Raw genomic sequence first — 24,525 nt, 5'->3', positions numbered from 1 at the left:
CGCGCTCAAGAGGCCACCCTGCAGTGGGAGTCTTGCCTTGAACGCCTTACTGAATAGGTATTGACCCTAGCCAGGATTTGAAATCTGGTCTCCCATCTCAAAAGTGTTGGCCTTGACCAGTACACTAACCAGCCACTGCTACCCTGGCCAGGAAGCTTCAGTCCTGGATCCCTGAAAGGATGCATTCTGTGTGGCCTCCCACGTTCCTCCATTTCCCCCACCACCAATCCCTCTTAAAAATAAAATACTGACAGGGTAACAGTGCACTTCCTAAACTGGATCTGTTATGTAGCAGACTGTGAGCATCTTTGAGGATTGGTAAATTATGTGGGTTAGTTCTCAGTAAGGCCTCGTTCACATCAGGGCCGTTTCTGTGCGCTTTTCACAGCGTGCTGCCCTGTGCGTTCTCTGCAAGGTATTGATTTTCCCACGCAATTAAATGTAGCTGGTTCACATCTATGCGCTGAGCAGAGCAGCATTACAAAACTCCAGTGTTGCATGCATTTCTGTGCGTTGAGCTGTAAAGCGCACATCAATGCATAGAAGCGCGTACAAGCGCATTGAAGAGCATGCGTTTTCTACCCCTATTTGGAAAAAATGCGATTCCGCATACGTTTTTTGCCGCGATTTCGCATGCGATTTCGCATAGGCAGGGTATATGCGATTTTAACCATGTCACTGCCTGTGTCAATTTACATTACTTTCAATGCGAAATCGCGGGAAAAAAACGCATGCGATTTCCCTATTAAATACATTGTCTGCGATTCGCCTGCATTCCACACGCAGGCGAATTCTGCAGGGTCTACCATGCAGAAAAATCCTGCACAGAAAAAACGCAAATGAAAACTGACAAGTGGAAACAGTCCCATCCACTTGTATTGCCTATGCGAATCCACATGCGTTGTCTGCATGCGGATTCGCGCTAGTGGAAACGGGCCCTCACATAGAAAAAAACAAAGCTTTGACAATTGCTACATTAAGCAAAACGTACTTAAAGATGCACAGCACTAAAGCGCGCGTGTTTTTGCCACGCGCTTTCACACGTTTCTCAGCGCAGCAGATGTGAACGAGGCCTTAAAGGCAATAGAATGTGTCAGTTATAAGCATGTGTGAAATAAATGCTTCTCAACTCACCGCTCAGATTCTGCTTCTTTGCCACCTTTCTGATAATGTTCCTGTTCTACATAGACCTGCTTCCCTTTCATTGAGACAGTAACCATTGGGAAACCTTTCTGCAAGGTCCATGTGTTCATCATGGCCCTCACATCCATAATATTGTCCTCTGTCCAGTGCTGTAACACACCACACAAAAACATCACATGAACAAAAGCTTTATATGTCACTATATAAAACAAGACAGGCACTTTGTGTCAATGAGACATCTAAAAATGTTGACATATTTCTGAATTTTAACTCACAGATTTCTGGCTTTGTCTTTTGCAGAATCCATTCAGTTCCTTCTTGCCACTATCTGTTCCTTCCGAAGGGCAAATCTGGCAGGTAGAATACAAATCATATAAGCAAGCCAACAAATGGCAGCAAGTTATACCTGTTCCTGTAAAACAGCCCACTTAATGTGAAGGTTCTATAAGCTCACAAACTGTCCTGGCTGGTCCACTTCTATAATAAATGGTCATAGAGATTTCCCAGCAAAGTTAGACAGCAACTTCAGTCAGTGAGCTTACATAGATGCAAACACGCTAGATACACCTGGTCTTTGAAGTGGTATAAATCCAGTGAGCCCCTAGTATGTTGGAGTCAGTTGTGTGGCCACGATTATCTCACTATCATGGGTGCCGTTTGACATCATCACAGGGTGGAATGCTGCTGTGACTGCATATTATTCTGACAATCTTACACTATGTGAGATTCATCCTTTATAGGTTCAGGCTGGTTTCACAGTGGGACGTTAAAGTCCCAACGTTACAGCAGCCAGTAACGCAGCCTAACTCAGCACTGTAAAATCAATTGTGCTGTTCACAGTGCACACGTTGGATTACATTGTAACGCAGCACGTTTAAACAAAGTGCTGCATGCTGTACGTTATACTGAGCTAAACAGCGTTAGACTGCTTGCACATGCTCAGTAATGTTGGAAGAGGAGGTCTCCCCTCCTCCTCAGCGGCCAGCCACATGGCTAATTAATATTCACTGCACTGCAGAGACTGTGTTAGGACTGTAGTGTTGTCCGGATCATGAACGAATCGTTTATTTGATCCGGATCTTTTTTGTGAGTCGAATCATCCGGATCATCACAATGAAAGATTTGGTTCACGGAGGATGTCTGTCTGGAAGAAACAGGAACATACAGAATGTACAGTGCAGGGAAAGTCCTGTCCTGCTAGTCATTTCACCCCCAGTCTGCTTCCCTAGTAAAATGATTCAAATGATTTGGTTCAAAGATCCGGATCTTTTCAATGATCCGATTCAAATGATCCGAATCCTTAAAAAGATCCGGACTTCCTATCACTAACCTGGAGCGGCTGCTTTGAGAGCCGCATAACGCAGCTCAAACTGACGTCCAACTTCAACACCACCATAAGTTGCGTTTGAAGTCCTTTTCCTGGAACCCCCCTATTTGCTTTTCAGGTACTGTTTGGCTGCCACATTTGTCTTTTTTGCTCACCATCTCCTCATATAGCTGAAGCAAAGATGCATGGAAGTAAACAACTTTGGATCCTAACACTGTATGGGAAACATATTGCGAATTTAAAGTAAAATTACAGTAAGGGATGCTGACAAGGTATTGCTGTAAGGCAAGCCCAAAAGGTAAAAGGGACATTGTCTTAAATGGATACTTAAGCCTTGGGAGTAAAAAATAAATAAATAATAAATCAGTTTCTCACCTGGGGCATTGACCAGCCCCCTGCAGCCGTCCCGTGCCCTCGAAGTCACTCACGGATCGTTCTGTCCCCGCTGCCAGCTAGTTTTGTTTTTGCAGACAGGCTTACTGCGCCTGCACAGGCCTGGCAACGCGTCTCCTTTGCGTTCCCGTCAGCAATATTGTCCTGCGCAGGACGCTATTGCAGATGGGAAAGTGAAGAAGGCTACAAGTGGCCAGGCCTGTCGGCGAAACAAAACTAGCTGGCGGCGGGAGACAGGAGGATCCGAGAGAGACTGGGAGGGCACAGGATGGCTGCAGGGGGCTGGTAGAAGCCCCAGGCGAGTAAAACTGATTTTTCTTCCAAGGCTTAAGTGTCCCTTTAATCTGGAGTGGGAATAGATCCCCTATGCAGGGAATATGTCAGTCAAAAAAAAAAAAAGGAAGAAGAATGAACTCACATCAGTCATACTATCCCAAAGATCTTTATTTTTGGCACTGCGATAGCTGAAACGCTTCAAGTAATGTATGATTCCAGCTTCAAAACTTTCAGCCCCCATGTAGTCCTGCAGCATGTTCAGAATACAAGCGCCCTGCAAAACATTCACAGGAAGACATAAGCTGAGAGAGGATTCACAAATGACACTTATACAGCATAGGCAGCTTGGTAGAAGCAGTGGACCGTGTTAGCCATCAGTAAAAGCAAGAAGTTTTGAATCAGGATGATACCATTTATTGGCTAACTTAGAGATGAATAAACAGTAAGCTTGAGCCTAATAAGCCTTCATTGGACTTGGTTCCTGCATGTATTGACAAAATGTAAAAAGCACAGCTTATACAAGTCCTTCTCAAAAAATTAGCATATTGTGATAAAGTTCATTATTTTCTGTAATGTACTGATAAACATAAGACTTTCATATATTTTAGATTCATTACACACAACTGAAGTAGTTCAAGCCTTTTATTGTTTTAATATTGATTTTGGCATACAGCTCATGAAAACCCAAAATTCCTATCTAAAAAAATTAGCATATTATGAAAAGGTTCTCTAAACAAGCTATTAACCTAATCATCCGAATCAACCAATTAGCTCTAAACACCTGCAAAAGATTCCTGAGGCTTTTAAAAACTCCCAGCCTGGTTCATTACTCAAAACCACAATCATGGGTAAGACTGCCGACCTGACTGCTGTCCAGAAGGCCATCATTGACACCCTCAAGCAAGAGGGTAAGACACAGAAAGAAATTTCTGAATGCATAGGCTGTTCCCAGAGTGCTGTATCAAGGCACCTCAGTGGGAAGGAAAAAGAAGAGGTGACCGGACCCTGAGGAAGATTGTGGAGAAGGACCGATTCCAGACCTTGGGGGACCTGCGGAAGCAGTGGACTGAGTCTGGAGTAGAAACATTCAAAGCCACCATGTACAGGCGTGTGCAGGAAATGGGCTACAGGTGCCGCATTCCCCAGGTCAAGCCACTTTTGAACCAGAAACAGCAGCAGAAGCGCCTGACCTGGGCTACAGAGAAGCAGCACTGGACTGTTGCTCAGTGGTCCAAAGTACTTTTTTTTGGATGAAAGCAACTTTTGCAGGTCATTCGTAAATCAAGGTGCCAGAGTCTGGAGGAAGACTGGGGAGAGGATAATGCCAAAATGCCTGAAGTCCAGTGTCAAGTACCCACAGTCAGTGATGGTCTGGGGTGCCATGTCAGCTGCTGGTGTTGGTCCACTGTGTTTTATCAAGGGCAGGGTCAATGCCGCTAGCTATAAGGAGATTTTGGAGCACTTCATGCTTCCATCTGCTGAAAAGCTTTATGGAGATAAGGATTTAAAGAGAACCCGAGATGTGTTTAAAGAATGTTAGCTGCATACAGAGGCTGGATCTGCCTATACAGCCCAGCCTCTGTTGCTATCCCAAACCCCACTAAGGTCCCCCTGTACTCTGCAATCCCTCATAAATCACAGCCATGCTGTGAGGCTGTGTTTACATCTGTAGTGTCAGTCTCAGCTGCTCCCCCGCCTCCTGCATAGCTCCGGTCCCTGCCCCCGTCCCTTCCCTCCAATCAGCAGGGAGGGAAGGGATGCAGGCGGGGACCGGAGTTCTGCAGGAGGCGGGGAGAGCAGCAGACTGACACTATAGAGATAAACACAGCCAGCTCTGACAAGCTGTTTGTCAGCAGCGTGGCTGTGATTTATGAGGGATTGCAGAGTGCAGGGGGACCTTAGCGGGGTTTGGGATAGCAACAGAGGCTGGGCTGTATAGGCAGATCCAGCCTCTGTATGCAGATAAAATTCTTCAAACCCACCTCGGGTTCTCTTTAATTTTTCAGCACGACCTGGCACCTGCTCACAGTGCCAAAACCACTGGTAAATGGTTTACTGACCATGGTATTACTGTGCTCAATTGGCCTGCCAACTCTCCTGACCTGAACCCCATAGAGAATCTGTGGGATATTGTGAAGAGAAAGTTGAGAGATGCAAGACCCAACACTCTGAATGAGCTTAAGGCCGCTATCGAAGCATCCTGGGCCTCCATAACACCTGAGCAGTGCCACAGGCTGATTGCCTCCATGCCACGCCGCATTGAAACAGTCATTTCTGCAAAAGAATTCCCAACCAAGTATTGAGTGCATAACTGAACATAATTATTTGAAGGTTGACTTTTAAAAAAAAACAAAAAAAACAAAACACTTTTCTTTTATTTGTCGGATGAAATATGCTAATTTTTGTAGATAGGAATTTTGGGTTTTCATGAGCTGTATGCCAAAATCATCAATATTAAAACAATAAAAGGCTTGAACTACTTCAGTTGTGTGTAATGAATCTAAAATATATGAAAGTCTAATGTTTATCAGTACATTACAGAAAATAATGAACTTTATCACAATATGCTAATTTTTGAGAAGGACCTGTATATACACACACACTGACATACAGAGGAAAAACATTCTTTAGCAGACATAAATAAATGTAATTAGATGCCTTAATTGTCACTTCAGGAGGCTTTCCCAGGCATCCTGGCTAAATAGATTAGATCAACAGTATCTCAAAACATAACATAAAGAAGACTCTGGTGATGGGGAGATCTCATAAATTCCGAGTTCAAACATGACTGGGCTGACTACATGCACCATTAGTTGTAAGATAAATAGAACTGTGGTATTTAAAACCATCTTCCTAGCACATAAAATGAATAGTGACAGTAAACACCATCTTTCCAGCATATGAAACAAAATAAATGAAGATATACAAATATTCTATATATTCGAGAGATAGATAGATAGATAGATAGATAGACACACACACACACACACACACACACACATATACACACACTGTGGATTGAAGTGCTCGATTTTAAATACTTTTTCTAATGTATTTACTTTGTAACTGGCAAGTGTATTGTATTCCATTTAAACCATTACCATTGATACACTAGCACACATTTGTTTATCACGCGGAGTAATGCTTTGCGCGTGCAAAGCGCCGCTTGTGGCAGATCGCGTGATAACTGCTGTGATATCAGTTATCACGCTTTTCTGAACCAACCTCATTGCCATGGGCGTCCGCAGAAAATTTTCCAGGGGGGGGGTAAAAAGGTAGGGAAGAAGTGGTGCGGCGCACGTAAGATGCGGCGAAAAACCCGAGGGTTACGTTGTGCGGCGTGCTTAGCGCGCCGCGCCGAAAAATGGGTGCGGCCATGGACCAGAATGTGGGTGTGGCCATGGGTGGTGACAAATTTTCATTAACTTAGCAATGTGGGACATTAGATTAGGACAGTGGTGGCGAAACTTTTGGAGGCCAAGTGCCCAAACTGCAACCCAAAAGTCACTTTATCTATCGCAAAGTGGCAACAGCAATTTAAACTTCATACAAACGTTTTAACTCATACATGAACATTATGGAAAATCCAAGTTGAAAATAAACTTTGAAGATAAACAATTTCATTCATCCTACTCCTGAAAAATGTATTTTTTTTAGAACCTCCCAGTTTTATTTTCCGTTTTAAAAAGCTAAAAAGTAGGTTTAATGCTATTGTCTTATAGGATGATGATTCAGCTTTTCCCAGAGGCCCCCAACAAGACAAATTTAGCAACCATGAGGCCCCCAACAAATCATCAGGCTCCCAACAAGACACATTCAGCAATCTTGAGGCCCCCAACAAGACAAATTCAGCAATCATGATGCCCCCAACAAGACAAATTCAGCAATCATGAGGCCCCCAACAAATTATGAGGCCCCAACAAGACATTCAGCAATCTTGAGGCCCCCCAAAAAAATCATGAGGCCTTCAACAAGACGAATTCAGCAATCATGAGGCCCCCAACAATACAAATTTAGCAGTCATGAGGCACATAAATAGACAGCATTTCACATAAATAGGCAGAATGCCCCCTTAATATGGTAGACACCTCTCACCTGGCTTCTCAATTCTCCTCTACTGGCTGCTATGCCTGGCAATACTGTTTTTGGCTGGATTGGGGATGACGTGCGGGGTGAAAGGCCTTGCGTGATGCTGTGGCCAGGCTGGCTGGCGGTGATGCTGTGGCTGGGTTGGCTGGCGGTGATGCTGGTCAGTGCTTGGCTGGTTGAAGTAAATGCTGCCCCCTAGTTTAGGTAGTGACAGGAACCCCCAGGTTAGGAAGTGACAAGGACCCCCAGTAAGGTAGTGACAGGGGACCCCCAGGTTAGGCAGCTGTTAAGCTTGGAGGTGTAATCTCCACAGTCAGCATACAACACATAAGCTGACGTGAAGGAGGTACACACACCAGCACAAGGGATCAGGATATCCCCAGTTTAGTGGAGGAGAGGACTGACTCCAATAGGAGATTGTGGTGCACAGAGCCGGTGCAGATCCGAACAGCCACAAACAACACTTTCGTAATAACGTCTCAGCGCAAAGTAGCGCTGAGCGCATAAACCAGGACTGAGGAGATCAGGACAGGTAGACAGAATGAACGCTTGCTTAACTAGCCACTACTTAGTGACAGCAAGCGTCCACAATAAAACAGACTGGAATGAGGTAGCCAATGCGTTTGCAGCAATGGCGTGCCTCACAAAGACAGGACAGGATAGTCAGGAAATAGCAGGATCAAGATAGATGAACGTAACACAGATAAATATACAATAAGTATGATTTCCTAGCGTATTACAATTACAGCTATCAATGAAACTATTTGTAACGTCTGACTAACATATGTATATATCGGCAATGAACCGATATATGACATAAGCAGGAACTCTGACTAAGACTGGAGTAATACAGGGAACAGGACTCAGAAGGATTCGCTATCTCTTCGCAGAGATGAACGCAATCCACAAGCAGGACCAGGAACAGGATAACTAGCTCAGCGTGCTGGAACGCTGACTAACAGAACACAGGATATAAACAGTTCGTGTACGTATATATCAGCGACACTGATGTATCAACGTAACACGAATACAAGGAAAATAATAAACGTGCAAGTATGCGTATATATTGGCGATGAACCAATATATGACACAAGACAAGCAAAGTAACAACTTCTAGAACAAGAGCAGAACTAGGAGGACTCGCTGACCCCTTCGCAGGAGTCAGCGCAGTCCACACGGACCAGGAACGTGGTGGGGCACGAGCAGAGTAACAGACTGAATCTGAGACTATGGTAGCCCATCAAGCATTGCAGGAAGCAGTTCTTTATACTGAGGTCATCCAATGGGAGCAGACCTGCAGATTCCCACACAAGTGAATGGTAATTAATCACAGGCTGACAGCAGGAAAAGACAGACAATGATATGCAGCCTGCAGGAAAGGGATTGCCCCTCCATTGCAGCAGACAATGTTTGTTTACACAAAAGCATATTAAACTGTCATTAACTTCAGAGCGACTGCAGATGGAATCAGCAACTAGTTTAAGTGCAAACCAAACTATACAAGAAAATGTATGTAATGACATCAGAACTGCTTGGGTTACAATACCACTGCAGCCAGCAGTAAACGCTGCAGACATGATCATAACAGCAGCGGGTTACAGGGAGCCCCTTTAGGCAGCGGGTGACAGGGAGCCCCTTTAGGCAGCGGGTGACAGGTAGAGCCCCTTTAGGCAGCGGGTGACAGGGAGAGCGACAGGTAGAGCCCCTTTAGGCAGTGGGTGACAGGGAGAGCCCCTTTAGGCAGCGGGTGACAGGGAGCCCTTTAGGCAGCGGGTGACAGGGAGCCCCTTTAGGCAGCGGGTGACAGGGAGCCCCTTTAGGCAGCGGGTGACAGGGAGTCCCTTTAGGCAGCGGGTGACAGGGAGCCCCTTTAGGCAGCGGGTGACAGGGAGCCCCTTTAGGCAGCGGGTGACACGGAGCCCCTTTAGGCAGCGGGTGACACGGAGCCCCTTTAGGCAGTGGGTGGCAGGGACCCCCTCTCTCTAGCCGCCGCTCTTCCCCCCCTCACCTTGTAGCAACTTCAGACCTCGATCAGCGGCGACCCGACCAGTAATGCGGGCGCCGGACGCACCCGCTCTATATGCGGAAGTGATGTCACTTCCGCATATCAGTGCGGGTGCTGGGTCCTAGCGCCCGCACTATTGGTCGCCGCCTGATCGAGGTCTGACACGGCAGCTAGGAGGGGGTGAGCGGCGGCTACAGGGGGGTGAGCGGCGGCTACAAGGGGGTAAGCGGCGGCCAGGGGGGGGCAGCGGCACCCCCCTGGCTCTATGTGCGGACGCCCATGCTCACTGTACAAATAGGGCGACCCACATTGAGCATTGTAGGCCATGTGCTTGATTCACTAAAGCATGCTAAGTGTTAGCACACCAGTGAAAAGCCCCTTAGCACGTGCAAAGTTTATGCATGCAAAAGTTTGTATGTGTAAAGTTCGCACTGCCCGTGTGCAAAATAGTCTGATAAGCGTACTTTGCACGCGGACAGTGCAATGTTTGCCCGCACCAAATAGCGCACGATCAGTAACAGCTTTGCCCCGTGCAAACTACTTGGCACCCTAGTTTGCACGTGCAAAGCTTTTAGGTGTGCTAACTGTGTTAGCACGCTTTAGTGAATCAAGCTCCATATGTGTTACTCTAACAATGCTCATTTTACCTGGATAATGTAGGTCGCACATATTACACAACGCTTGCAATGCATGCTTCTGTGTCAGTGTCGCATGGAAAAATTCCATGGATAGGAATCAACAAGGAAGTTGGGCTATGGGGCAGAAACAATCTAAATCCAAAGTAAATAGTGGGGAGAGGCACACCATTCCGTAGTATTTGGGTGCATAACCACGGATGTCAAGCCACATCCAATAAACAGTCCATTAGTAGAAAAGATTTTGGTTAGCACTCCAGCTTCTCAGTGAGCAAAAGATTTTTTATTTTCCAGTTACATGTCAACACTTAAGTTTCTACAATCTAAATCCAGCCTCGTGCATGTGTGGCAATCCTGATGGGTGAATGAAGTCTAATACCTTATCATAGGAGACCTCATCAAACATCTCCTGTATCTGTGCCGGGTTCTCTACAGGTGTGGACACCGCATGGGATGAATTCAAGGAGTCCACTTCCATGGCGCTGAAACATTTGTCTAGAAATTTGTCATCCTGCAGGACACAAGCAGAAATATAAACATTTCATTCTGTATTACAGGGTAATTTTTATATAAAATATACACATTCAATCCTGAAAACCGTACCGTCTAAAATTCTCAGAAAACAGCGTGGCCCATTTGTAAAAGCGTGAATAGTTTGTTGGTCAGAGGAAAATAAAAATCTTTTAAAAATTAGCATTTTTCCCGATTGGCACTTTGTTAATAATGGTATGCGGGAAGAACAAGCAGTCTGTGTGGATAATTAAATGGAATACAGCCTCAAACTTCTTATTCTGACATTCTGTGCAGCTGGTCACTCCGATACCGTGTGGCTCCAAGTCAACAGATCATCAATATCCCAACTTCCTGATTACCTTCACCTGAAATGTCAGTGACCAGCAATGTTATGTAATAACTGCTACATTCAGTTCCCTGCCCATGAGTCACTCAGCGCTTGTACATTGTATGTCTGTTTCACTCATCGTTTTCTCTGCCCCCTCCCTGAATCTATAACGTCCTTTAAATGGGAGATGATACACAGTGAAAACTGACTCGAAGCTCCAGCTAACCTTCATCTGCTAGAGTCCCAGGTTCCGTATGCTATCTGCATTCGGGTTTGTATGTTCTCCTAGTGTTTGCATGGATCTACTTATATTTTATCCCACATTACAAAGTCATACTCTTAAGGTGTCCACACACCATACCACCACACACACCTTCAATTTTTCTGCAAATATGAAAAAAATGATAGTAAACTCAGGAAAAAAAATACTTGGGTCTGTACAAGACATTGGCCTCAATTCAATAAGCTTATTTCCTGTCTTTAATAACTTTTCTGAGCTGTTTCTAGCGTTATCACCATGGTGATCAGGCTGAAGTATTAAATAAACAATTTACCGCAGGCAAACCTAAAATTAACTCTTCTGTCTTTAAGTTAAGGAGAGATCTCTAAAGTTTACGGTTCAATCCTTAACCACTTAAGCCCAAAGGGTTGAAATTTTTTTACATCCGAACAACTTTCACCCCCCATTCATTTGCCAATAACTTTATCACTACTCATCACAATTAATTGATCTATATCTTGTTTTTTCCGCCACCAATTAGGCTTTCTGTGGGTGGTATATTTTGCTAAGAGCCCCTTTACTGTAAATGCATTTTAACAGGAAGAATAAGAAAAAAATTGAAAAAATTCATTATTTCTCAGTTTTCAGCCATTATAGTTTTAAAATAATACATGCCTCCATAATTAAAACTCACGTATTGTATTTGCCCATATGCCCCGGGTATTTCACCGTTAAAATTATGTCCCTATCACAATGTATGGCGACAATATTTTATTTGGAAATAAAGGTGCATTTTTTCCGTTTTGCGTCCATCACTGTTTAGAAGCCCATAATTTATTAAATCATATTGATATACTCCTTTGACATGCATATTTAAAAAGTTCAGACCCTTAGGTAACTATTTATGTTTTTTTTGTTTTTTTTATTATTGTAATTTTTTTTTGTTTTTTAATTTAAACTTGTATGTGGGTATTTTTTGGTGTGGGAGGTAAACAGGGTTTTTAATATATTTATATGTTTAATTTGAAATTTTTTTTTTTTCAGGTGTAATTTGCTATTTGGCCACAAGATGGCCAGAATCAAAAAGTCCTGGGAGCGATCGATCTCGCTCCCAGGCAGAAGAAAGGAGCCCAGAGCTCAGAAAAGCCGCAGCATCTGAAGAGACGCTGTCGGCTTTTCTCCGGGGGGGTCCAATCAGCGAAAGGGATTTATAATCCCTTTCACTGATCGGTGGGCTAGCGGCCAGCAGCGGGGGCGCGCACGGGGCGGCCCGCGGGAGCGCGCGCGACCCGCGGGAGTGCGCGCAGCCCAACTGGACGAGAAATCTCGTCCAGTTGGGCTTAAGTGGTTAAAATAACTACAGAATTCTAAAGTTAAAAAAAATAATAAAGTTAAAAGACAGGCTGTTAATTAACTGCATGTGAAAATAACTACAGAGAAGGTAACAAAGTGTAACTGTCGGGCATAAAATCAATTCTTTATTTTTTATCTAGTAAAAAAGTAATAAGGATGCTAACCAGGCAATCCAAAAGTTAAAAATCGCTATTACATTTCTTGTTAAATGATCATTCCCCAGTTTACCTGACTTATTTGGTACAGACAAAATTTGGTACACAAAAAGGAAGTTGCAGGGCATGCTGGGTTGTCCTTTTTGTGTCTCTACTTCCCCTCAGACTTAACTAATGTAGCCTGATTGGCTGAAGCCTCTTCCCCTCCTGTTTTCCCCTCCCACGCCTCTGTTCCTCTGATTAACCAATATTTCTCATGCTGAGACCATGCACTTTCTGTAGTGAAGGGTGAGCAAATGAGGCAGAGGAGAGTAAGGGAGGAAATTACATCAGGATTTGCTTCAAAATAGCCACAGTTAAAATGGGAAAAGCTAAGAAGCATTTTCTCTTTTTTACTGTAGAAAAATCACTAAAATCAAAACGTGGACAGTGCAATACATATGTTATGTAAGTAGAGCACGTATTTATCTACTTATATATAAATAATATGTAGGGGGTCAATGTATACAGAAGCAGGAAGATCCCAGTTGTATAATCACACCTGAACAACAAAGCTCATTATTGGTAAACTTACAACTCTCAGCTCTGGATAAGTAATGTTGACAGCAATATATTCCATAAACTTTGCGAAGCCTTCATTTAGCCACAGGTCATTCCACCACTCCATGGTGACCAGGTTCCCAAACCACTGAGGAAAGAGAAAGCAGCTTTTATGTTCATTTCATTATACACACAAATGCAGAACAGCATGTAAACATGCTTAAAGGGCAACTGAAGCTAGAGGGATATGGAGGCTGCCATATTTATTTCCTTTTTAACAATACCGGTTGCCTGGCAGCCCTGCTGATCAGGTGTTTCTGACATTGTCAGATCTGACAAGATTAGCTGCATGCTTGTTTCTGGTGTGATTCAGACACTTCAGCAGTTAAATAGATCAACAGGGCTGCCAGGCAATGTGTATTGTTTAAAAGAAAATAAATATTGCAGCCTCCATATTCTTCTCACTTCAGTTCGCCTTTAATGAATAAAGAGTTTAGAGCTCTGGAATGTGATCTATTAATATACTTGATGACAGTCCACATTAAATTACAACAAAATGAGAATTAAGAGCGCCGTTTCGCATGGAGAAAAAAAAAAAAAAAAATTACACACCCTACTGCATAAATATATGTTACTACTTACTCCAGTATGGGCTGTGGAGTTGTAGTCGGAGCAATTTTGGGTACCTGTAGTCTGTGTTGGAGGTTTCATAAATTAAGGAGTCAGAGACGGGAGTCAGAGTTGGATGATTTTTGTACCAACTCCACAGCTCTGCTCCAGTGGCAGCTACTAGCCCCAAAACAAAGCTAACCTACCTGGCATTCTATTTCTACTGCATTTCTGTGTAAATAGTGGTTCAGTTAGTTTTCATAAAATTTTTGCCTGTAACAAAATGTGTCAAACAAGGGTCCAGTACACATTCTGAGTAAAAAAAAAAAGTTTGAAACACAAAACCATGTAAAAAAATATATTTAAATTTCTCCTTTCTGCCAGGCCCAATTTCCCCTTCCTTCAGTTTTTTTGGCATAAAAATGTGGAGTTTTTCGCATGTGTTTTTTCGCATTTAAATTCGCCTTTATGTGTGAATTTGCATGTTTCCAGAGCATGTTAAAGTTCGCATATGAACATGAATCTTAATGTGAAAAATGCATGTGGAAAACAGAAACCCTGTCTTAGACCTGCTGGATGAGCCCGACTCCTCCATAACATTTTCAACAATTTTTCCCTGGATGAGTCAGGCTCGTCCATAATACCAGAGAGGTTAATCTGCCAGATTATCAGGTAGAAGGTTTCCTACCCACCTGGTGTGCCAGCTCATGAGCGATGACCATGGTAATCCACAGTTTGCTGGAGGCTGTGGAGGTCTTTGGATCATACAGCAAAGAGGACTCTCTATACGTTGTTAAGCCCCAGTTTTCCATTGCACCCGACTGAAAGTCTGGGATAGCTGCAAGATCTATGATGCAAATAACAATTCATCACCAAATCTATTACCACAGTGACATATCGGAAAGATTCTCACTTCACCCACTAACACAGTACCTTGCTTTGGCAATGGGTATGGAATACGGAAATACTCCTCATAAAAGTCCAAAAGCTTCACAGCTGCACTTAAAGCATATGCAGCCTGGTCTATCTTGTGGGGAACAGCATAAACGGAGATCTACAACCAAAGCAGAACAATTATAATGAGTACAAAATAGATCATTTTTTCAATAGAGAGAACTAAATCGCAGGGCCAGCTTGGCAACTGGATTAAATGTCACCTCTACCAGTCAGTGCAATCTTAATATAATATGGGGGACTATATCTAAGGCTCTGACTTAATTTCCGGTAGTCAAATCATTTTACTTGTAGGTTGTTTACCTTGTATTCCATACCTTAATTCCATGATCTGTCACCTGACTTACTGACTTGAAGTCAGACACGATAAATGCTACAAGATATGTGCTCATCTTCACCGTCACATCAAAGTGATCTTCCAGGAGTCCTCCATCTAGTTTCACAGTCTTCACCTGCAGAGAGAGATGACAGTGATGGGCGAGGTCATGGAAACAGGATAACAAAGACAAATGCTTGATGCTGCAGGGATACAGCCAAACTTTACTGCAATAATAAAAATAGTGGAACCCGCATTACCTAGGTGATGCACACATTGCTACATAGCACGCCCTACCTGAACAGCACATGCATTAGCTAGGCAGTGTGGTTTGCGATCATTGCACACTGTTGTCAACATAAGTAACGGTACCATTTGAGCCTTGGCAAGGCCAGTTAGCTTACAGGGAACCCAGTTATTTATATATCGCTGATATCTTCCGCAGTGCTGTACAGAGTGTGTATATATATATTGTGATAGGGTGTCAGTTGCCTTGCAAGAGAAGGTTGTGGATGGAATATATGTGTCACCTCGTTTGAGGTATTGGGTTAGATAAAGCTCCAGGAAAAAAAAAAAAAAAAAAAAAAACTGCATGAGTAAAATAGGCTCTTTCAAGAGCCGGTTTAGGGTCCTGGAGTTGGCCAGGGGAGAGTGGGTGGGTTCCCTGGCCATCTGGCCCAGCCCGGGTTTTACACCTGTGCAGGGTGGAGCACAGGTGCTGTATAAAAGTCAGCCAGGCTGACCAGGAAGGAGCTCACTGGGTTCCTAAACTCTGGAGGGAACAGAGCTCTCACGCATGGAGGAAAAACTAATCTTTGCATGTCTAAATGTAAGTTGCCATTTGCTGGACTGTCTTATTGAAACCCTGTTTATGTGTAGTCAGTTAGGGACTAAAAGTGAGACAGGTAGTTGCTCAGCCGAGCAAGGTTTTGTTTTGCTGTTTGTATTTTCTGGCAACTGTTTATTTTCAAAAATAAACCAGGCAGGAGCCTGACTTTTACAAGATTGGAAGCCTGCTGTCTCGTCTATGAACTTTCCCATCCCCGTTGCTAGGGGAAACCGCTACAATATATATATATATATATATATATATATATATATATATATATATATATATATATATATATATATATATGCGCATTTACTTTTCACTAACTGTCCCTCAGTGGAGCTCACAATCTAATCTCTACCATAATTTATGCATTATAGGGCCAATTTGGGGGACGTCAAACGTATCAGAATGTTTTTTGGGATATAGGAGGAAACTGGAGTGGCCAGAGGAAACCCACCCAGACAAGGAGAGAACATACAAACTCTGTGCACATAGTGTCCTGGCTTTACTAAATATCTGTAAATTTGTAGGAATATCCCTGGTGTTTTAAAAAGGAGCCGTCAGCCATCCTCTCATTAGTATGTCTGAAGGGAAAAGAAAAGGAAGAAAGAAAGAAAAAAAAAAAAAAAAGAAAGAATACCCAGCATGCCCTGCAGATATACCAAACAGCCAGGGAGACTGGGGAATGATCTTTTACGGAGAAAGTAAGAGTTATTTTTACGTTTTGGATTGCCTGGTTAGCATCCTTGTTACTTGTTTACCAGATAAAAATAAAGAATAGATTTTTTATTTTATGCCCGACAGTTACACTTTAACCATTTACCGCCATCCTAACGTATTAAAACGTCATGCTTACCGCTATTAACAGCAACATGACGTTTTAATACGTCGCACATTCCCGCCGCTGCTACCGCCGTGTGTCCGCCGCTACCGCCGCCATTACCGTCGGGATCCCGTGCTGGGTGATTGGGGAAGAGGACCGAACAGTCCTCTACCCAATCGCAGTGCCTGGAGTGAATGGACGTGACCGCGAACAGCGGCTACGTCCATTCACATAAACAGGAAATGTAACAGTTTAATAAAGTGTAAAAAAAAAAAAAAAAAAAAAAAAAAATGAACACGGCCTATGAGTGTTCACTAGCGCCATCTTGTGGCCAAAAAGTATATTACACCTACAAAATACATACATTTTCAAGTATATACACATCATTAATAAAATTACACTTCCAACCCTCCCCCCCAAAAAAAACACTTGTAAAAAAAAAATCAGCTTAAAAAAAATAAATAAATAGTTGCCTTAGGGACTCAGCTTTTTTTATTCTATATTTTATGGGGGAAAATTAATTTTAATTTATTACATAGGGGCTTGTAATTATGGCCAGAACAAACAGAAAAATAACCACTTATATTTCAAAATAATATACTGTCGCCATACATTGTGGTAGGGACATAATCTAAACGGTTTAATTATCGGGACCACTGGGAAAATAAAACGTGTTTGTTTTATCCACAGGAGAATGTTTAATTTTAAAACTATAAAGGCTGAACACTGAGAAATAATGATTTTTTTTCTTTTTTTTCTGTTTTTCTCATTAAAATGCATTTAGAATAAAAAAATTCTTAGCAAAATGTACTATCCACAGAAAGCCTAATTGGTGGCGAAAAAAACGAGGTATAGATCATTTTCTTGTGATAAGTAGTAATAAAGTTATTAGGGAATAAAAGGGAGGAGCGCTGACAACTGAAAATTGCTCTGGTCCGTTAGGATAAAAACCCTTGGGGGTGAACTGGTTAATGTTACCTATGCCAACAACATAGCACATGTTGCATGATTAGCGCCTAGTTAACGTGTGCATTGCTAAGGCAACGCGCATACATTACCTGTGTAGCATGTGCTACCCTAGTAGCATGCGCATTATCTAGGGTTGCAATAATTGCGCAATGCATACTACGCTGTCTGCATAAGTAACAGTAGCATTAGGACCACTTAGTTAGCTTACAGTGTGCCACGTTCACTAAATCTCAGTAAAGATGTATTACTGGTACTTATGCAGTTAACATGGCATGCGTTATATACATAACTTTACCAATGTTTAGTGCATGTGCCCCATACAGTGCTAATGCATCTCCAACACAAATACTGACCAGGAGGAGATGAAAACCAAATGCAAGAGACATTGGTTACACATATTGGAATATGGAATACAGGGTGGCAGGGATGCCATGTGCGGCACTTACCCTATCTCTCCCCTAATGAACATCACACGTTATGTTCAGAAGACTAAGGTGGATGGCACTGCTCATAACGTGAACAAGCTGTAAGATTTGTGCCAGTCAAAATGATAATTTGGGATAGTTTCAGCCTACAAATAGTAAAAGTTCATGTGCTTTGCAAATAGTAGCAATTTGAACATTCTTGGCATGGAAAAGCATGATGTGCTGTCCTATGGAGAGGGGAGGGAAAGTGGAAGCAGATGGCTAACCACAGCTCAAAGTGATCAGACAGATCAGAGGGGGAGGGACTGACACAGACAAAAATATATAAATAAATACAAATGTTTAAGTGTTTTCCTGTTTTTCTTTCCTAGCAAAGATCATAGATGCTGCAATAGGTTTCTGAACATTGCTCACAAGCCCTTCAGACCATCAATCTTTCCACATGGAAAAGAAAACAAACTGATGAATGGGAATGCGCTGACAGGGTAATATGTGTAGCGCAACCCCCTTCTCACTGACATACTCCCTGCTGGACAGAAAGTATGTCACTGGTTTACCGTCGCTCCATGCATGCTACCCCAATCACTCGTGCACACGTACCGCGCCACTATAGACTTGCATTGATGCATAATACATGCAGTAGGCACGGACCATTTGACAACGCACCACAGAGTTTGCAGCAGTTTAGCGTTATGTCTGCAGCCCCTTTTCACACAGATAACCCCTCTATCTCAAGAGCCACATGGGCTGGTATTGTATGGGTGGTGGGCCTACACCCACAGCGTTCTTGGCCAGTACCAGCCAGCATGAATGGAGATGGAGTGGACTTTGCTGTTGATTTTCTTTCATTATTAACATAAATAACGTTCTAGTCAGTCTATAAAGTGGTGACCAGGCTCATCGCTCATTTATAAATAAGACAACATGCCTTTATAAATAGGTTTTCTTGAATAGCAGAAAAGAATGTTATTCAGATGAAGTATGTTCCTAGGTGTCTCTTCCACTGGATAATACCTGGATAAAGAACCTTCACAGACAATGTCAAAAGGGCTAGCAGTGAGCTGTATCCAGCAGTGAGCTGATGCAATAAATGTGCCGCTATCTTTCACTATTTGACATCTTGGTAAGACATGCATTTTATTCCACTTACAACAGGCATATTAGATATAGCAATGCGCGTTGCTTCTCTCCGTATCTTTATTGTGAAACTGGCTTTGAAGGCAGGCTCATCAAAGCAAGGGAAGGCCATCCGCGCTGCTGTAGGCTCAAACTGGGTCGATGCCAGAACTCTGCAAGAAACAAGGCCATAAATGAGATGTACACAAAACAACAAATATCAAGGCCACACTGCAGGAAGTACATCTGTCCACAGCTACAGCACAGTTTTACTTCCTATAGGTACAGTCACCTCATGAACAGCGACATCTGATGGCGAGCCAAGCCTTGTGAAGGGCAAAACTTAAGGCTCGCACCCACATTGTGATTTTATGCTCGATTCTTCTGACAACCAGTGATCTTTTAAGCAACCAGGGATTGTTTCCAAGCTCTTGCTACATGGGTAGGAGTGCACTGTTAGGAGAATGAGGTTTTTTCGACGAGCAGGAATAATGACCATCATGGCGGATCGGATCTAGCGGAATACTCACCTGAAGACGCAGGAAGATAGATGAATCACAGCGATGTCCCTTGACAACAAGCATTCCTGATCATCTTCCTGCCCGCTGGACTACGCCATGTCACACGACAGGCGTTAACAAGCGTTCAAATGATCACAGCACTTTGGGCGGGGGGAGGCTATGAGTAAAGATGCACTGGTCCAAAACATGTTAGTTTTTATGCTGTGCCTGTGATCTGCCAAATAAAGCTGTCTTGGACTTTCAATTCTGGTGAGTGTGAACCTTATCTACACTACAGGGCGCTGCACCTATCTGCACAACCTCGGAGTTACTCCTGCTCTTGTATTTGCCTGAGGAAGCGGGCTTGGGACCTGCGAAACATGTTGCATAATTTTATTTGGAGTACTGATTAAATATATATTTTTTCTGGATACCATATATATTGGGGAGACGGATCCACCCTGGTCCCCCAATTTTTTATTTGGTTTTAATAGACTACTAATTTTTATTCTGCTGTAGCCTCTAACTACTACAAATATTATTATCCACCTGGTGGATGGGTGTGTACACTCTTATTTTTCTTCTACGGAGAGCGACTTCTTAGCCTGAGTGGGGACAGGCTTAATATCCCCATATGCGATTGGAGTGGTTGCCCGAGGTCGGCAACCCAGACTTGTGAGCATATCCATATCTGCTGTACAAATTGAAGATTACATTATTATATTAACAATAATACACTATTGGGGGCTCTCGATTGTTCTTTCTGTTTGTCTATCTAAATGATCACGGCACTTTGGGCGGGGGGAGGCTATGAGTAAAGATGCATTGGTCCAAAACATGTTAGTTTTATGCTGTGCCTGTGATCTGCCAAATAAAGCTGTCTTGGACTTTCAATTCTGGTGAGTGTGAACCTTATCTACACTACAGGCTTTGCATGGCAGTCATCAGGGATCGTTAAGATTCGATTTGCTACGACAGTCATTATCACAGTGTCTTGCTAAGCGTCGCTCGCCTAATCGCGCACTTGTGCCCACACTGAGATGGCGGAAACTATTGCTCACTGCAGAAACGTGTATAACACACTGCATGCAGTACTTTCACTTAACGTGCAGTGTTAGACACCTACGAAACGTGTACACTGAACAGGGCATTGAGTTTTCATTGCAGTGAGTTATTCTGCGATAAATGTTGTTTTAACGTAAAGAGACCTTAATATCTGATGACTCCTGCGCATAGTGCCACGATCGTTTAAACTCTCGTTCGTGCCCATCCTTTGCCGTTCTGTGTTTCAGCGGGCAGGAAGATGGATCAGGGAATGCTCCTCGTTAGGCGACGTCGTCGTGATCCATCTTCCTGCATCTTCGAGTGAGTATTCAGCTTTAATGCTTCTTGGAGAGGGGCAATCTGGCCATCCTGCAAACTGTCAGCAGAGCTGGCATATCCAAAATATTACTGAACTAGTAGAAATTCCTGTCACATGCTTATGCGGAGTTAACTATATTTTAATAGAAAAAATAAAAATAAAATAACGGTGGCTTACTTACCTTACTTAGTTATAAACGTAGCCAGCAGGTAGTGGGATCCGTTAGCTGAAATAATATGCCAGTGATGTTGCCAGCCTGATCCCAGCCAATTCTGCTACATCGTTATAATCAATCGGAAATGATTGATTGTGCCCACTAATGGCTAAAACCCTGCTAACTAATACAATAAGATTAATGGGATCAATTCTTTTTTGGATCGATCCCATCAATCTGATTGGAATGGTTACACACAGTCTTTTCTCTCTCTCTCTGACCCAATCATCACCTTTCTATTATTTCTAAGCTTGTACTCTAATTGAAGCCAATTGCATTACACAAATAATCATGGCTGACATTTTGGTTTCAAAGTCTCACACATATAGGCTCTTAAATTAACGTTTCTCCTAGTTTTCTTCTAGAAATTCCATTACAGCCTAAAATATATTGGATTATTTATGACACATTTATAGGCTATCCTGCTGATTCTCCGCCTTTAATACTTTTAGCCATAGACCCTGAACAAGTATGCAGCAGATCAGATGATTGACAATATTTTCAGATCTGGCAAGATTAGCTGCATGCTTGTTTCAAATGTGTGATTCAGACACTACTTCAGCCATACAGATCAGCGGGGCTGCCAGGCAACTGGATTGTTTAAAAGAAAATAAATATGGCTGCCTTTCCTCTCAGTTAAGTTGTCCTTTAAGTGGTCCCACACATGGTTATACGCAGTTTGTACTTACAGCATCACCTCAGAGAAACATATTTACCTGACCTCTCCATCAGGTGTCTTGTAGGAGCTCTTATAAAACCCATGGAAGCTTTCAGAAAGTTTAGCACTGTACTCAATATGCAGAGTATAGTTTTTCCCGGGATACAAGGGATCAGTCAGTTGTAGTGCAATCTGTTCACTTGCTGCATGTTCCAAGAGGGAAACATCGTGTTGTATCAGCTTACTCCCCACTTTGCTCTCTATGCTGGTCTTTGTAATCTTCAAGTGTTTGCTGTGCAGAATGATGGAGGTTGTAGGCTGAGTGACAACCACAGTGATCTTAGCCACCCCATCAAATGAGAAAGTAGTTAGGTTCGGGTGTATCAGAAGATCATAGTGCAGAGGAAAGACATTATTTGGTAACCTAAGATCGTCCCATGGAAACTGAACATTAGAATTGTCCACATCTTCTGCAATTACCCCCAGAGAGGAGACTGTCCATGCCAGGAATAAAAGTCCAGTGCAGAATAGAGGCTTCATGGTTATTTCACAAGTGCAGTGACAATTACCACCTTGTATTCACTCTGGGTGGATCTGAAACTGCAACACAAAGATACATAATTAAAAAAAAAAAAAAAAGTAAAATAGTCAACTACATTTAAAGGGTTCCTGAGACTAAGAAATACGTTTTATATATACACCTGTTGCTTCCTCCGACTCCCTCGTCGCCATCCTCTGCCACCTGCTGCCTTTGCAATCTGGCCTGGTAATTCGACTCAAAGTTACCGGGTCCAATTGTGGAGCTTGCATGCAGTGGAGGAGGACCGCGAGGAATTAATCAGCATGAAGGGGGCTGGAGGAACCCCAGGTATGCATAAAACGTTTTTATTTATTCATCTCAGGTTCTCTTTAACTAATAAAATAAACATTCGCTGGAAAAAAACATAGCACCTACAGACACAGATATAAAATTATCTGTAATACAACATAACTACTCAGTGTTTGATATGCATAAATTTGAGAGACCATGATAAAAATCAGAATTTGCAGTCATGTTCATTGGCGGATGTATCGTCAGGGAATTATATTTCTTCATATGGCAAACAAATTTCTACACTCTGATACGGCAGGACTGTATCAGCTGGCAGAGTTTACCCATCTCCCATTACAGTCTGCACCCCAGGGTAGAGGGGGTGTAAAGTCTGAACACAGGCTGTCAATTTTCCTTCAATACTGATCCATCTGCTGGCAGATTGGACCTGGCCCAACTTACCTTTATCTTTGTACTAACAAAGACCTTTATCATCTTCTTGGACTTATATTTTCCCAAAAGCACAAGGTAATTCTATAAACTGCTCAGACTTTATACAGTTAGCTCGATTATACTGTATTTTCCCAAATAAATCTGTTCCTTTCATACATAATTCGTAATTTTTCTGTATTCTTTGTAGACAAGATTTTGTGATAAAAATAATTAAAAATAGATTGTCTAAGCACTTTTTCTGAATATTCTCTGCAAAGGATCCTGCCTTTTGGAGAGAATGATACCAGAACGGTTTTATTAATATACTAGTGACCTTAGCCCATTTAAAAACTGGCTCTAGGTCTGTCACCTCCACCACATGCCAGCGTGCATGTGTGCCCACCGCGTGCACGCACCCGCCCGGCCTACTCCTGTCTCAGGCTGTCCCTGTGACACATGCACAGTAGCGCAAACGCAGGGACACACACACAAACACAGACAGAACCAGGGCTGCTCAAATCCGATCCGGGAGACATCCGGATAGTTGCTATCCGGATATCTCCCAGTAAACCTGTGCGGGGGGCGGGGGTCAAGCTTACCTGTCTGACGTCTTATTCGGTCTGGCCTTCGGCGCCTCCCACGATGCGGTCCAAGCGGCAGTCACGTGATTACAAACACTTCCTCCTTCCGGGTTGAAGGAGGAAGTGTTTGTAATCACGTGACTCACGTGGAGCGCATCGTGGGAGGTGCCGAGGGACAGACGAAGACGTCGGACAGGTAAGATTGACCCCCCCCCGCCCACAACGCACAGGTTTACTGGGAGATATCCCGATAGCAACTATCCAGATGTCTCCCAGATCAGATTTGAGCAGCCCTAGACAGGACACATTGGTTTTATAATATAGGCTATTGCTATATCTAGTGAGGTTGTTGAAATACTTATTTTTCCTACAAAACTAGCTAGACAAATGAGGAGTGGTGACAGCAAATTGTAAATACAATTGAAATTGTATTGTGTGTGGACTCACCAACAAATCCAAAAGGTTACTTTGCCTACAGTGCTGGATGCCTTCAGAATTCCCTCAGTGCCTGAGGGCTGAATGGTCAGCTGTGGCAAAGGGAACAGGAATTGAAGGTTGAGGTCACATAAACTATCAATTGTGGTGGATTGATGTCTTATGGATATTGATTGTTTACCTGTTCTACCATTTGGCAATGGTACCAGAGGATATTTGGCTAAAGTTTAGCAGAAATCTTGGCAAAAAGAAGCCATACTTTAATAGATGGCCACCAGATCGACCATAAGATAGACCCCCACCCCTGATTGTATCTATTTAGAGAGGGATCAGTTAGCTGCCCACATATTTTCAATAAATTTCAATGTAAAATCTATTTAAAAAACAAACAAACTGTGCCCTCAGCTACCCCATCTGGCCAAACACACCCCCATCTCAGAATTTATTTTGCTGCCTGAAATAGTTAATTTTTAAGGCTGGAAATGACAGCTTCTGTCTTGTCAGGAGCTT

The 24,525-nt window shown here is 42.9% G+C and overlaps 1 protein-coding gene across 3 annotated transcripts in view; it reads right to left on the bottom strand.

Annotated features, from left to right (window-relative positions):
- Positions 1-24,525, bottom strand: part of ERAP1 (endoplasmic reticulum aminopeptidase 1) — a 127,839-nt gene that overhangs the window by 23,857 nt on the left and 79,457 nt on the right. For 2 of the 3 annotated variants that reach the window (XM_068247494.1, XM_068247493.1), the window contains exons 2-11: positions 21,815-22,356; positions 19,056-19,194; positions 14,858-14,992; positions 14,520-14,640; positions 14,279-14,433; positions 13,012-13,125; positions 10,248-10,379; positions 3,282-3,413; positions 1,419-1,493; positions 1,135-1,292 (exon numbers count right to left, since the gene is read on the bottom strand). In XM_068247494.1, coding sequence (XP_068103595.1) covers positions 1,135-1,292; positions 1,419-1,493; positions 3,282-3,413; positions 10,248-10,379; positions 13,012-13,125; positions 14,279-14,433; positions 14,520-14,640; positions 14,858-14,992; positions 19,056-19,194; positions 21,815-22,296 — 1,643 coding nt within the window. In that variant the 5' untranslated portion in view covers positions 22,297-22,356. The remainder of the gene's footprint in view (positions 1-1,134; positions 1,293-1,418; positions 1,494-3,281; positions 3,414-10,247; positions 10,380-13,011; positions 13,126-14,278; positions 14,434-14,519; positions 14,641-14,857; positions 14,993-19,055; positions 19,195-21,814; positions 22,357-24,525) is intronic. The other variant, XM_068247495.1, reaches the window with a different exon arrangement.

Source organism: Hyperolius riggenbachi, chromosome 1 (assembly GCF_040937935.1).
Source record: "Hyperolius riggenbachi isolate aHypRig1 chromosome 1, aHypRig1.pri, whole genome shotgun sequence".
NCBI lineage: Eukaryota > Metazoa > Chordata > Amphibia > Anura > Hyperoliidae > Hyperolius > Hyperolius riggenbachi.
This window is presented reverse-complemented; position numbering and strand designations above follow the sequence as displayed.